Raw genomic sequence first — 16,484 nt, 5'->3', positions numbered from 1 at the left:
TTACTTCATAAGTATTACTATTTCTTAAAATTAAATCATTCATGTACAAAATATATAAATCAAAATAAACTACATAATATTGTACTAATTGTAAAATACTTTTAAAAATTGTATATTTTCAAAATAAATAATAATAATAAAAAAAAATTTTAATTTTATACACATACAATTTATCGCAGTGGCAAATTTAAAATTATTTTTAGTCACGTTCATATAATATGTTTTTAAACATTTCAAAGGAATAAATTGTTTGGAAGATTTTTATAAGTTGTAATAATAAAAAAACATATTTCACACAATCGCATCAATCTCTTGAATGCATATTTAATAATAATACGATTATTATAAATCGATACTTACTTAGGATATAATCCCGTGTTCATATTGTATAACAATATATATTACATTATTAACTCTCCCTTCCAAAAAAAAAAAAAAAAGAAAGAAAGAAGTTACTGTATAAAATAATTATTATTATACTTATATTGTTATAATATTTTAATAATTATTTAAATCGAGTTCATGCATAAAATTGTTATCTTTTAATATAATATTGATACGTAACAAGAACCCCAATAAATTTCATCCGGAGTTTCCTAGTATCTCTATCACCTCTCGTCTACCCCTTTACACGAAATTTCAGGCAGAATTTGATGCAATACAATTTTTATTATCGTTGTTAATATCTATGTACATTTTGCGATTTATAATAAATATTATAATAATTGTAATATAAAGTGCATTTTATACCATTATTACTAATATACTTTGAATATCGATTCAAGTCATATATGATATATTATGTGCTAATCGTGTTACACTGGTTCATTAACATTGTACGCAACAACAATGACAGCCATCATATTTAATTCTTATGTACCTAATCCTCGCGATTTTTATAACAGACATTTTTAACTGCCCTATATAAACACAACTGTAATAACACACTGATGGGCGTCACGGCTGCAAACCAAAGTATGCTGTCAGACATTATTATTTCATATTGCAACAACACATAGGTGGCTGAAAATAAAAATCATACTACCTCACAATAATTTGTATTGTATATAATTTAAAGATATAATCATTGTCTTTATTTTATTATTTTAAATTTTATAAAAAAATATAATATTAAATAATAATAAATAGCTATATTAAAAAATCAATCACGCTCCAAAAGCATAAAAAGAACCCAAAAATGAGATAAGATGCCTGAAATCGCAAAAATAATTTTGATTTTCATATTTTATGTATTCTATTAAAATTTATTTAACGAATGAATTATAAATTATAAAAAAAAGAGAAAATTATTAATAAACGAATTGGTAGTGCTTTCAGTGGATGGCTTCTTCACTCACGTTTTCATGCACAAAATATCATAGCATATTATTTATTCGTATTGTGCCCAAAGGTACAGATTGTATATTTCTTGTTAAAAAAAAAAAGAAGATTTTATTAAAATAATAGTTTGTTGGATTGTGCAGCCACCTGTATACTATTACAAAATATACAATTAATATTTAATATGTTAGAATTAATTATTTATTATCTATAGTAATGTATCTAACGGTATTAAAACCACTTTCTCATATATGATTATTTTACGTATTTCATCGCACTCATGTTTACGTTTCTAATTAATTTGTTATCATAATATACAAACCACTAACTTGTGTCTTATTATATTTTAGATGTTTTTTTTTTTTATATTTATAATTATGTAGTCACTGTTAAATCTGGAATAGTAATTTGCATTATAAACATCTATACAATATTATTTTGGTAAACAATTTGTAATTAGTCATATTTTATATTAACAAAAAAAAAAGAGAGAAAAAGATAACTGGTCGTAATGATTCAACTAGAAAAATGTCTCTAAAAAGAAAAAAAATCTCACAAAAACCCAAATTTATATTATAATATTACACCTTACAGAAATAAATGCCAGATATGTAAAATAATTCTTAACGTAATAACGCCTAACAATTTTTTTTTTTACTTTTTTACTTATATAATACGAAAATTATGTAGATCATATCTATATATTCAAAACAAAAACATATATATATTAATTTATATTACATATTATACGAGTGTTAGTACATTTATAATTAATGTAATACCGTTTGTCAGCTATTGCTATTACTCTATATGTATAAAAACGAATCAATAAAATATTTGTATATAATTTGGTAACTATGTAAATAAATTTGTAAACAATTATTAATATAATATATATTTATTATTTTTCTGCGTACCTAATTATTACATAGATTATATAGTCATATTATAAAAAAGTTAAATGTTTCTACTATTTATATCTACTATATAAATTCATGTTATCAAGTATACTAATAGATTGTAACTATAGATAGTATTGTATAAGAAAAAAACTAAATTTTATATGCGACAATTTTACTTGTATAAAGTCGATACCAGCGATAACTATTTTTTGTAATAAATAGTTTAATTTTAAACACCTGGATTTAAAGTTTTTTTTAAAACAAATCCAAATTGTTGAGTTCCCAAATACAATTTAATGTTGTTAAAAAATATTTTATTTATTAGGTTTTATAATTAATTATTGTTAGTTGAAAATGTGAATAATAACTGCACCTATATTTATTTTTAATTGTTCCTAGTGTATTATATCTGCAGGATAATATATTTTTAAAAAGTTTTATTTCAATATCGATCTATTTATTTTTTCCTAATAACGTAATACTCATATTCTTATTTTTTAATCGAATAAATTGTTTTTATACACTATACGGTTCCAAATTTTTATCCATTCTATGCTTACATATTTTGTCCTTACTCAATTTTTTTATCCTCCAATATGTATTTTTATTCTAACAACTACAATTTACTAACCCTTATCTTTTTTTTTGATTATCATCTAATTATAAAATAAACTATATAGTCCTATAACTTTTTTAACAATCTTAAAATCTCTAAATATTGTATATCATTCATCATTATGTAAACTAAAATCTTTAACCAAGTCGTTTACGTTAATAACCTTTAAATATATAATAATTTCAATAATTTATAATTATTTTTCAAGGTAGCTGCTATAGATATATTCATATATTAAGCATATAACAACTAAGTTAATTTTTCAATGCCCCTTGAGTATAGGTACTTACAAAATACAATATACCTCCTGTATAATATATTTAAGTTTATTTTATACACAACTGGAAAGATTTCTGGTAACGTATTGCATTTGTAAAGAAAATTAATTGTTATTATATACATTTAAAACTGTAATAAAAATTACGGCTGACTTGGAATATACGTACAGTTTATGAAAAACAAGTACAAAAGCAAAATATAATATATGTTGAATACTAAAACAGTGTATTATATTATATTACAAAATAACTATGCATAATAATTCAGGTTGCATGTAGTTTTACTTTTCTTTTTTTTTTTTATCAATACTTTAATTGAAGTCTAAAGCCAATCTTTGTTCAACACTTTACATAGTTATTTTTTTATATTATTATATATTCATTAAATTGCATGTGCATTACTGATAATAGAGTTACACTCAATACAATATATATTATATAAGTAGCAATCAAATATTTTTTATATTTTTTCCACTATTGGATGTTCGTTTCAACTACCTATAATACTTATAAAATGATGATGTCTTAGGTTTAGTAAAAACCAATAATTTTAATTTAATTATTTTACATATAGAGTATATAGCTAATGCTCACGTATATATCGAATATTGAACAAATTAATTAATTTAATTTGAATAAATAGCAAATTTCGAAATTTTTGATAAGCAGTTAGGAACATGCAAGTATTATAGTAAACAACATACATTTGGCGAGGTTTATACATAGCGTCATGACGATAATATATTGCAATATATTGTTCACTTCTATAGTTAATTTTAAACGGTAATAAATAAGAATCTATTTAATACTTTTATGTCCATTGAGAGTACTTAAAACTTTAAATTGTTTAAAAAAAAAACCGGGAAACACGAAACCACGAAAATTGATCGCAATAATCGAATGCATACGGTTAAAAAAAAAAATAATCATCTCGTATACTCGTATATAGATGAAATATTGTATTATTACTTATTATACTCGACAATCAATATAATAATGACTTACGGTTTGTTAGTTTCGCATGTATTGTCTTTGGTTACTTTACAGTTGTTCTTGAAATCTTCAAATATTTGTCGACAATCAGATGATGATTCACAAACAGTCAATGCGTGGTTGCACGAAGCCAGCGTTTCAATGTGGAACTGGTCATATTCTGCATACAGATAAGAATTACCGTGATTATTAAAAATGTATATTAAAAAGATACCTAAGAACCGAGTATTGTTGTACTATGAGACAACAAAAAAAAAGAAGAAATACCTACAAAATAAAAATATAATAATAATAATCTTGTGTTTATACAATATTTTTTAAGTACAAATATAGTTATGCGCATACAACCTACGCACAATGCATATAAGACATAATTAATAAAAATAATAACATTCGTGATCAACTTTGCTGAAACATTATGATGTATCATTGATATTATTCATTTATAAAAGTAAAATAACATGGGACCGATTGACATGATCCGATTCACTTACTTCTCCTATACACTTTGAAAGACAATGATCTATCTAATCTTGTAATATTTATTGGTGAATATATTTTATTTTTTTCACAAGGAAAAACAGTGTAACATTATGTTATGTACGGTAAAAATACCTTAAACATAGCATACCATAATTGTAAAGTACCCCCGATGGATTCGTAAATAATTCGCATAGCAATAGCGTGATTTGTAAATGTATAATAATACAATCCAATTTAAATAGGTAGCTTATATTTAATTAGTATCGAAAACGTTTAATATAATTGAAATACCGTAAATATAATATTATGTAGTACAATCATACATACAAACATTATGTTTATTCCAAAACGTTTTGTTACGTTTTTATTTGTATTTTCCTAATATCAATAACGTGTCAAAATGCTTACATGTGACCAACTGAAAGACATCGATGTATTATATAAACAAACTATTTGATCAATAATATGAGTGTGTATATATTTATATGCATAATGCCACTTGTTAGTTGATATATTTTTTTTTTTTTTTATTAAATGGTCGTCAAAAGGTCATACACATCACGCAAATATTTAAAACGTCTATAATATGTATAATAAATGTACACAATTATTTCTTTATCGATTTATTTTTTTTTTTATTATTTATTTAGGAACATTCTACTGTAATGGGGAAGTAGGAACAATTCATCCAGAGCTGTTTAATGATTTATAAAATATTACAATTGATTTGTATTTTAGTTGAAAATTAGGTTAGTTTAACATAGTAATCCATATGACAATACTGAATTATTATTGAATAAAAAGAAAAATAGGTTTACCCAGAAAGTTTTATTTTGAGACAGGTGTAAAATATTGAACACTATACAACGAAATTATAGAAAAAAAATGAAATAGGTACTTTTTAATAAATAATGAAAATATTTTTATATTTAATAAACATATAACAATGTTGTTATGTACATACAATGTGATCCATTTAAGTGTTAAAACTCGTCGAATAAATAGGGTATTAGTTATATCTTATAAGTATATAAATTTAAAAGAGTGAACTATTCTGATTAACTAAATTTAAAATAATTAATAATAATAATTAACTACAAATTAGAAATTCGTTTGGTGTATATCAAAATACTCCAAGAAATATTATTTTTTGATCCATGGATACATCATTCAAAGCTCTAAAAAGTTAATTTTTTTTTAATAATAAGTGATAAAAAAAGCTGATTAAAAAAAAAAAACTAAAAATTCAATAATTTTAATTGTTTGATTCTCAGAAAAAAAAAAAAATTGGTAAAGTCGAATACTGCTGGAGGGTAAATATTTCCATTGTAAACACCTAGTAAAAATAGTAGGGATTTTTCAATCTTGATTCCATGAAGAACCAACTAGAATCAATTTTTTACAAGAAGCCACAGACAAAATCATAAATTCAAGAATTTTTTTTTCCTAAAAACATACAATAACAGATATTCGTCAGATACAAAAATAAATAAAGACATTCACTCATTATTGGAACACCATTAAACATTAAATTTATCATTTCACTTAAAATATCTAAAAATGTGTACTAATAAGTTGTACAAAGTTATAAGTTATTACTCGTAAGTTGTAATTGATTATGGTTATTTAAGAAAGAAATATTGAATATGAATAATATAATATATATATATATAAATTATACATACATAGCATAACTATTAATAACATAAGTTTGTTTTCTTATTGAAATCCCTGCAAGTGGAATATGACATACTTTGTCCATAAATCAGCACATTATATACAATATTTTATGTCGCCTGTACCTAAAATATATAGGAGCTATAATATTTATAACAGTAAAAGACAGCCAGAGCGTAACGCATTAATATTATTGTTTACTTATTCATAACATTGCCTATAATATGTAGATTTAATTAAAAATAAATAACCAAGTCCAATCATCTCTCACCAAGACTTGTATGCCATAATAATATAACAACAAAACTCAAAAATAGTATATATACAGTAAGTTATTAATATGTTTTTCCGGCGTAATACCTAAACCACCTGGAATCCGATATAAGTATTATAAAGGAAAATTAATTAAAATCGACAGTAAAAATATACGTTAGGTAATGGAATTTGTAAGACACTTCTTTGACAAGAGAATTTGACCAGTGAACTATGGTACTATTACACAATTATTATAAGTAGCTTTTATTTTCATTCAGCCAAGCGTTTTAATAAAATTATTTTACTTATGAATTTGAATATTATGTAATATAAAATGAATTAAACGCATACATGTAATTCTCTTTAATTGTGGTAATGAACCGCATAACACAATTAGTCAACTCAGAATTATTAAATTTGAAAACTATATTGTCACATCACGTTCAAAGCAGTAACATATTATATACCTACTATAAATTATATAAGTTTTAGTACACTAAAGATTTAACAACCATGAATGTTGATGTGTGTGAAGATACTGCAATAAATGTGTGTTTTATTTAAAATAATAATACTTGCATATCATACATTGTTCAGAAATGAAAAATTCCCATAAAAATATTTAATAATTATGTTTATACGTCATAATTTACATTAAAAATCAAACTGTTGGTAACAAATTTATATTTATTTTAAACGCTTATTATGAAATTAAAAAAAAAAAAAAATTTATTTAATAATTGATGTTTTTAAATACTATTGTTCTAATAAAAATGCACATGAGATCTTGCACTATATTTTTTATAAAATATTTATAGAAAAAAAGGTAAATAAATTCGTAAATTCGTAAATTCTAAAAACTTCTAAAAATATCAAAATATTAGTGTGACTATTATGAAAATAATGTATGTTTAGAAAATGTTAGTATAAATTATAATATTACATGGCTAGAATGAAAAATTTCTGTGGTGACTCAAGTTTGAATAACAAGAAAATAAATAAATCGATTTTTAAAACTGATTTTTGTACACATTCCCATTTAACCGTACTTATTTTTTAGGTTTTTCTTATATATTTTAAAAGTACTGGGATTTTTGTACTCCTAAAGTTTCAATTAGATACCATAATTGGCAAAATAACCATCTTCATAATTGAAGATCGGAAAATTTTTTTACTCCAAAAAGTAATCAATTTTGGACACAAAAATTAAACACACGCATTATTATACCGTTAAAAATATAAAATAATATATGTCTATATAATTAAAGTTGATTTAATATCATTGTATTATTCATCAGTTTTTATCTCAGAGGAGTAGTTGCCTAAGTGACTTAAAAAAAAATAATAGCCCTTCCCAAATATAGTATCAAAAACATATCGTGTTTATATAGAAAAAAAAACAATGGCTTTTTATTATATCAATAATAGAATAATTCCAACAATGAGCATTTTTACAGCTTAACGTTATTTATATTATCATATACCTATATATCATTACATATTATCTGACTTAAAGGTTATACGAAGCCATTTATTTACGTATAAACGTATTTAATACCACTGTAATCGAAAACTAAAGTGCTGTAAATAATTGATCAAATTAATTTTTAAAGAGCTCATTAATGTTGCGTAATGACATTGATACATATTATTATTATGATTACTATAATATATTAGTATAGATTTTCACTGTATGTATAGATTGTAAATATACTTATTTTTAATAAATAATAAAAAAAATAAAAAAAAAAAGATTTACGAATAATCGATCAATATTATTCATTAACGAATTTCTATAATTCAGTTATCTTGTTTACTTAGGTACATTACTTCAATAACGATATCACGTGGAAAATTACTACTACCTAATTAAATATTAAATGTTTAAGATGAAAGTAGATAAGATACCTTTTAACTTACAAACGATTTTTAAAGACGTTTTAATACTATCAAGATTCATAAACCATTGTATTTTTTTGTGATTAAGAATAAATTAACAAATTATAAATAATTACGATATTATATGATATTATAAAGAACAACGCAAGTCCGCAATTAAATTAATATAATCGTTTATTTTGAAAGGCTCTGTTATTTAATTATTTTTTTTCAAATTCGTCGTATATTTGGTGAATGAAAGAAACGGTGAAAGAACGTGTCTCGCGATGGACGAAAACATAAAAGTTGTAACGAGTTTAGTTATATACTTTAATGAAAGATCGAAAGTCGCGAGTGTACGTTAAACTACCGTAGTGAAAAAAAAACCAACAACTTTAATAGGGAGTTACACGCGTTTACTGATTTTCTAAATTTGTAACTAGTTAGACGTCAAGCATTTTATTACTCAACACATCTCACCCGCACTAAAATGTATGTACACATCGTAGCTTTCAATAAGATTTCGTATGAATTGAATTACTTTAACTTGAAGCTATAATTTCTTAGATGCACAATTGATCGACCTAGCACATTGAAAAATAAATCTTGATCGGGCTATTGTTTGTGTGAACGATACTTAAAAATTAAAATATATATTAATAGAAATGTATAATAATATTATTTTCATTTATATAAATTACTTTTGCGACGGCGTTCTGGTTAATAAATTACTAATTTAACATAATAATAATAATATCAATACAATATGAAACTCGTTATTACACAATATCAGTTGAATATGTTTGATTTGTCACCGATATAAATGTGTCCCATCATTATACCCCATAAAAATAAAATAAAACTACGACAATTATAGAAACGTTCACGATTTATCATACAAAATCTATATACATGAAGTACTAAAAACTAACATCTAGAATTATACATATTAAAAACAGCACAAGTAAAATAGATAAAAAAATACTGATCTATTCAAAAGGAATAGATATTATTTTCCTGAAATTAAAAACAGTTTATTATTCATAATTAATTGTATACCTATTACATTTTTACAAATAACTTGCTCAGTATAAAAGTCGTTCGATACACTTTACTTTACATGTCAAGGTGTATCGGAGACTATATAGAGAATCAATCAAAACAACTATTGAAAAAGTAATCAAAAAATGTTGTCAAAATATTGATCCTTATTTTTATACATTGATTTATAATAATTTTTTTAGATTTATGTTTATTACACTAAACTTTTTTAGACAGGTTTTGTGTTCGTAATCATCTACGATGTATGCAATCTCCCTTTGGCTAATTCCACAAGATGTACTTAGACAAGAAATATATTCGAGTACCTAGTTTTAATTTACTTTCTCTCATTTATAGAAAAAATGTTTGTATATGCTATCACCACCACAATATATATTTTAAATTTTGTACCTATATTATAGATCAATTCGTGGTCTTAAAGAATAAAAGATGAAATAAATGTGTTGCTCTCTTGGTCAAGAACCGTGATACTAGATTAAACGAGCTTTTAAAAAATATATTTTCTTATTATTACATTAGTTATGAGTCATAACTTATGACCCATAAATGGTTACTGAAAATTGTTTATGTTTAATTTTTTTTTTTAGTTGTTAACTCACTCATACCTAATATAATCTATATTAAGTATTTTACTTTTAAATATGCTTTAAGCTATGATAGATAATGATAGGTGATTGGTGTTTTATATTTTTTTTTAATTATTTTGTTTTATTTTTTAATTAGGATTTGATTCATATTATAAATATTATATATTATACACATATAACTAGTAATAATATCTTGCAAATTTATGAAAGATGATTTTTCTTTTTAACACTTCAACAATTGATTTACTTAAAAAAACATAATTTTTGGCTTATTTTGAACTTTTATTTGTATAAAAATCAACTAAAAATAAATAAGTTGGTCGGAATAGACTATTTTAAGTGAGTCCCATACAATTTCAATCACTAAATAGTGACTCATAATATTTAAAAACAAATTAAATTTACAAGTTATTAACAATACTGTCTATAAATGCTAAAATATCTTTAATACATTGAGTTCCCAAAAAAAGATCTCTTCTGAGTATAAAATCAATATTGCACATTATAAATCAGAAAATTAAAATTGATAACATTAATGAAAATAACAATAAATATTATAACTTAAAACTTTTAATTTTTTTTTTTTTTTTTTTTTTAATAACAAACTGACAAATAACGTAAAAAATAATATTCATCAAAATCATAGAAATCTACTGAGTGAATGAACAATTTGTAATACAATTTTTACACTGTATAGTTCATATTACGAGTTGTTATTTGGTACAACAATAGTAAATTAAGGTGTACTTATATGAAAAAATAAAGCTGGCTTGACATGGTTTGATATGCCAAAAAATAACATTTTTTCAAATAAAAAGAGAAAATGCATGAGGTAGACGAGCTGTGACATCACTTGGACATAGACATTGTTGTGTACTAAAGCAATAACAAATCGTATACTTTTTGTGTTAGACAAAAAAAAACTATTCAAAGTAAAAATTGCAGAGAAAATATGAAAAACTAATGGTTAATATGAATGGTCTTACAATTAAAATATTATATAAAGTATAAACTAAAAAATTGTAATCAATATTCAATATAGCAGCACGAAGCTAAAATATAGCACATTACTATATTTAATATACTGCTGTTGTTGATTGCTAAATAGGTACTCTCAAAATATAAAAAAAATGTAAATATATATGTATGTATATATATACGAACAATAATAATAAACAATTAATTATATTGATACATATTATGTATGAATCATGTATATTGTAATATTCTATAATATAATATCTAATATGGTATACACATAATGTTTGTATTTATTATCACCATACATCTCTAAAAATATATTAATTTAATTATTAACCTATTGAAAATAACATTATTTAATCTAAATTGCCTTATGAAACTATAATGACGATACGTTCCGTAAGTTCTTCAGACTAGTAACACGATTAACATTAGATGTATCGTTGTACCACTTATAGTTGCTTTAACGACTATACTGCTTTACATTGTATAAACATTAAAAAATTCAATTTGTAATTAGCCTAAAAAATGCTGTCAATACAAATTTCGAAACTAAATAAAATATGCACAATTCCATTAATAAAGACCAATCACTGAAATCAACGACGAAATCGACTTGTGAAATAAGTTACGACTTCAAAAAAAAATAATCGAGTATATGTCATGATTATAATATTAATTTTAGCAAGATAAATTTTTAAAAAAGTAACGATGATATATTTAAAAAAAAAATCTTTGGTTACAAATTCTGAGCAATTGTAATACATTCATTGTTAAAATTTCAAATTCTTTATTATGTTATTATTATCAATTTTTTTTTTTTTTTTGTATTACAGTAAACTCTACATGGGTGATGAAAATAACGATGGCATTATTTTAATATGTTTTTTGCGCTATTCTATGCTATTTGCTTTAATGTAGACTATGCTCAATAATATAGCAGATCATTATAAAATTAGGTATTTGTATAGAATCTATAAATAGCTCTTCATATTAATATACTAATATAAATAAATATAATTATATTAATATATTAATATTTTGTATTATATAACAACGCGTATCAAAATTATTAAAATTATTATTCTACTTTTCTAAAAGGTGTTATACTTATGAAAATATAAAAAATATTAAATAATAGACGCTATAATCTTATACTCGTGTTATAATTAAATATTTATTAAAAAAAAATAATATCAATTAATAGTAAGTTCAATTAAGACATTTTTTATGAATATTTGTTAGACTAGATGGAATTGTCTGTTACTTTTAATAATATTATATTGACATTTTTTTTTTTTTTAATTTTTCGTTTGAAAATATTTGTTCTGAAAAAAAGTAAGTGGTGTAAGATCGTAGATACTTTATCGCTCATTGAAATACTAGTATTATATGGTCTAGCGACATATTTATAATTGTTAAAGTTCACTTACCCATCTGGGATTTAAAGGCGGCGCGGTGTTCATAACTATTAAAATCGATAATATCATTCACTAGGTTTGAACTCTAAACTCAAAATAATAAATACTTACTGTTTTATTTGCTTAACTTTATAATAATAATTTTAACAAATAGATTATTCGTTTAACACTAATAAAATTAAACGGCTATTGCTATAAGGATGCTTGTTTGTATATTCAATGATGATAATAATAATATAATTCCAAAAATAAAACAAATTGTATTGTTAATGTTTCCTGTAGCAATGTTTTCCCGGTTATTTTTTTTACATTATGAACTATTTAGTATTTATTCTTGTAATTTTTTAATTGATTAAATAAATGTTTACTTTTTACCAATAAACCTACCCTCTAGACTTATAAGTGAAAAAATGTTATATTTATTTAGTTTTTATTTTTTTGTATTAATTATTAAATATTTTTTATTTTATTCCGCATATACAGAATTCTTAAACAAGTTTTCAATACTCATCTAATATTCTAATGATCTAATGGTATATTATAAAACCAATTATTATTATACACAGGTACTTAGTAAACGAATATTTATGTTGTGATAAATTCCTTTTGTTTATACAATAGATTAATAATTTCAATAAGTTTAACCTAATTGTGTGTAAACATTACAAGATAGTAAGTATGATTTACCATATATGTTAGATTTGAGCTCTACTGAAATATTGCAATAGATACCAACGTAATTTGCATACAATTTTCTAAGCTATAGTAAAATATATATTGTTATGGTTAAAAATTATTGTTTGACCAGTTGAAAATCATTTTGAATGAATATAATATCATCATTATTTCAATAATAATAGTTTTATTAAAAAAAATATAAATATTTATATTACGTAATAATTATATAGCAATACAACAATAATAATTTTAAAAAATACATATTGAAATATTATTTCAGGTACAATATATAATATTATGAAAAAAAAAAAATCAATATTATATTTGTGTATAGATAGTCATTAATAGACCATATAATTTCAAAATAGCAAAACTCGAAACAAAATAACCTTTTTTTCATTTTCAGAATAGACCACATTGAATAGAAAGATATAAATTGATAATTAATGAACCTATATTAGCACAATGGTCATTAATAAAAAAAATTCTATAACGTTGTTTGTGTACATCGTAAATTACTTAAAACTTCATTTCTAATTTGGCCTTGTTATAGAAAAATAAAAATATTTTCGCATCTCTTAGGTGTAGTTAATTATACAAAATACCGAAAAAAGAGGCAAAAGGTGACCGTTTTGCCTTACAGTGTTGTAAGAGTTAAATGTACTTCATCATTGAGTAGGTCACTGTTATTATTATGTTACATTTAAATTCTGTCAAAAATTATCATAAATCAAAAATCTCTAGATTGTTTCTAAATAGAGACTATCTATAAGCCTATAATCGTTAATAAAGTGGTAAAAACTATAAATGTGCAAGAGCATAATATTATTTATATGTTTTGAAAATGCTATTTGTGTGCGAAAAATATTTTTGATTAGTATAAATGACAGTATAAATAACTTTGTAATAATGTATAAAAAATTCTAATTTGTAAATTCAGTGAAAATTTAAAGTACATACAGTTGTTGGTTTTTAAATTACACCAATAAATTAAAATCGATTTCATCAAAAACAGTTTTTCGTTATTCTTTAATTCCCCCCCCCCCCCTATCACTAATTATTAAAAAAATAAAAAAATACTAGAAATTTTTAATATTAACTTCTTTGACATACAAACTAGATTCCATTTTTATCAGATATTATCTTCAAAGTCAATGATTACTTTTTTTCTATATAGACTATATACAAATTTTCAAAAAAAAAAACACACAATATTGTGAGAATAATTAATTTATTGTAATAGTAAATTTAAGGAAGTAAAATTAAATAATTAGAACCGTTAGTCTCTAATAATCAAAGACAAATAATAAAACACAAAAAAATCTTATTTATTTGAGAAATTTAATACTCTTACATTATTGAAGTTGTCTCAGAAGTTATTTAGGGAATTTAAAAAGTTGTAATGATAAAAGTTTAATAATAATATTTCCAGAAATGACATGTTCATTAAAAAAAATAGATATATTTAATAGAAAATAAATTTTTGTTGATATAGTAATTATTCTAGATAAAATTATATTTAAATATAATATTTCATATTTGTACAAATCTTGTTTAGTTAGGTAATTTCATATTGTACGTTCGCGTCGTTGTGTTCTTTACTTTCTGAAAGTAAAATATATATCTAAATAAATTAGGAAAATTAATTTACTTCAAACTGTAATTTATGTTCGATTTTAATTTGATTGAAATATTTAAGTTTGTTTTTTCGATACGTTATAAAAACCAATTATATTGTAAAATAACAACTTCCATATGTACTCGTATCACTTTTTTACTGCATAGTAAACTAATTAATTTAATATAAATACTTCATAATACATATTATATTACTATATTTTTTTCAAAAACTTTAATAACCAATTTTTTGTAATAGTATATAATTTGCACAAGTATACATTCTGACACCATTTTACAATACATGACTGTAAAGAATGTTCAAAAAAAAAAAAGAAAGAAATTATGGTATTATAATGGTATTATGCATGTAAACTCAATAATGTATAAATATTTTTTGTTGAACTTAAACATAACGATTCCAGAATATTAATAAACTAAAAATGTAATCATTATACTTTACATGTCAATAACTTGTTAATGCATATACTGTATTATAATATTCTATAGGTATTGTTTAGTATAATATTACAGTAAGTATTTAATTTTGATAATACTTCAACAAAAATTATTAGCTATTTTATATTTAATCTAAAAGCTAATAGATATATTTTATTGTTTATTATGTATTTATGGGAGTAAAATGTATTTTAATAATCCATATTATAATTAAAAATTCACGTTACATTAAATCAGTATACGATAAATTATAATTTATACATTATTCATTATTTTTCTTCATGCCTATCTTCATATTAACTTTACAAAAGTCACCAATTTCATTCTCAAGATTGGTGGCTATGTTAAAAATGTATAATGTATAACCGTTAGTATCCCATATGATTTCAACATTAAACTTTAAAAGTCAAAGTTTAGAATTAGCAATTTGTTTAAAAGTTACCTATAGCAAATAAAATCGAATAAATAAATGAATGGTTAAACCAATAGTTGCATTACGAATTCAAAATGGTCTGCTTGATCAATTCGGGTAAAAATTTACGATATAGATCAAAATAATAAAAAATATATTTTGCACTTATCTCATCTGTGCCCGTAAAAACATTGACCATGCGATTGTTATATATATATTTATCTAAAAGAAATCCACTATACCTAACCGTATGGACTATGGCTTATTTTTCACAAGCATCATGACAAAAAATATGAAAACGAATAAACATTTTAAATTATAAAGTATCGTTATAATTAAATTACGTTTACGATTACAAAAAAAAAAAAAAAAAAACAGTCAATAAATGATTTTAAATGCATATAGGATTTTAGACGTCGCTTTCAATAAAGTTATTCAAAAGTTCAAAAGATATAAGTTATATATTTATAAATTTAAAAAGCTACAAGCTTAAAATTATTTGTTCCAAATATGTTTCACTAAGTTTTGACAGAACGCATAAGCTAATATTTAAATCGTTATAGTAATCTAAATCAAAACATAAAACATGCATGATAAATATATACATAGATATATAATAGTATATATTGATTATATTTTATGATATATAAAATAAATATAAATTATCAATAGTTATTTCTAGTAAATAAACCTTTGGTATAAATTCCATTTAGGCAATAGTGAAAATTCTAGACCATTTAATTATGCTGTTATTAAACAGAAGTTGCCTAATTTGATTCTAATTCTTACTCTACCGACTGAATTCATTCCCATATCGTGTGTAATTTTTTCTCAAAATTAATAA

At 22.6% G+C, this 16,484-nt stretch overlaps 1 protein-coding gene across 1 annotated transcript in view; it reads right to left on the bottom strand.

Moving 5' to 3' along the window:
* Nucleotides 1-16,484, bottom strand: part of LOC112596573 — a 163,426-nt gene that overhangs the window by 67,361 nt on the left and 79,581 nt on the right. The window contains exon 4 of the mRNA XM_025342330.1: nucleotides 4,143-4,290. Within this exon, the coding sequence (XP_025198115.1) occupies nucleotides 4,143-4,290 (148 nt within the window). The remainder of the gene's footprint in view (nucleotides 1-4,142; nucleotides 4,291-16,484) is intronic.

The sequence above is a fragment of the Melanaphis sacchari genome, unplaced genomic scaffold (genome assembly GCF_002803265.2).
Source record: "Melanaphis sacchari strain LSU unplaced genomic scaffold, SCAv2.0 Contig32_pilon_pilon, whole genome shotgun sequence".
NCBI classification, from domain to species: domain Eukaryota; kingdom Metazoa; phylum Arthropoda; class Insecta; order Hemiptera; family Aphididae; genus Melanaphis; species Melanaphis sacchari.
The sequence above is the reverse complement of the archived record's forward strand: the minus strand, read 5'-3'. Positions and strand labels throughout refer to the sequence as shown.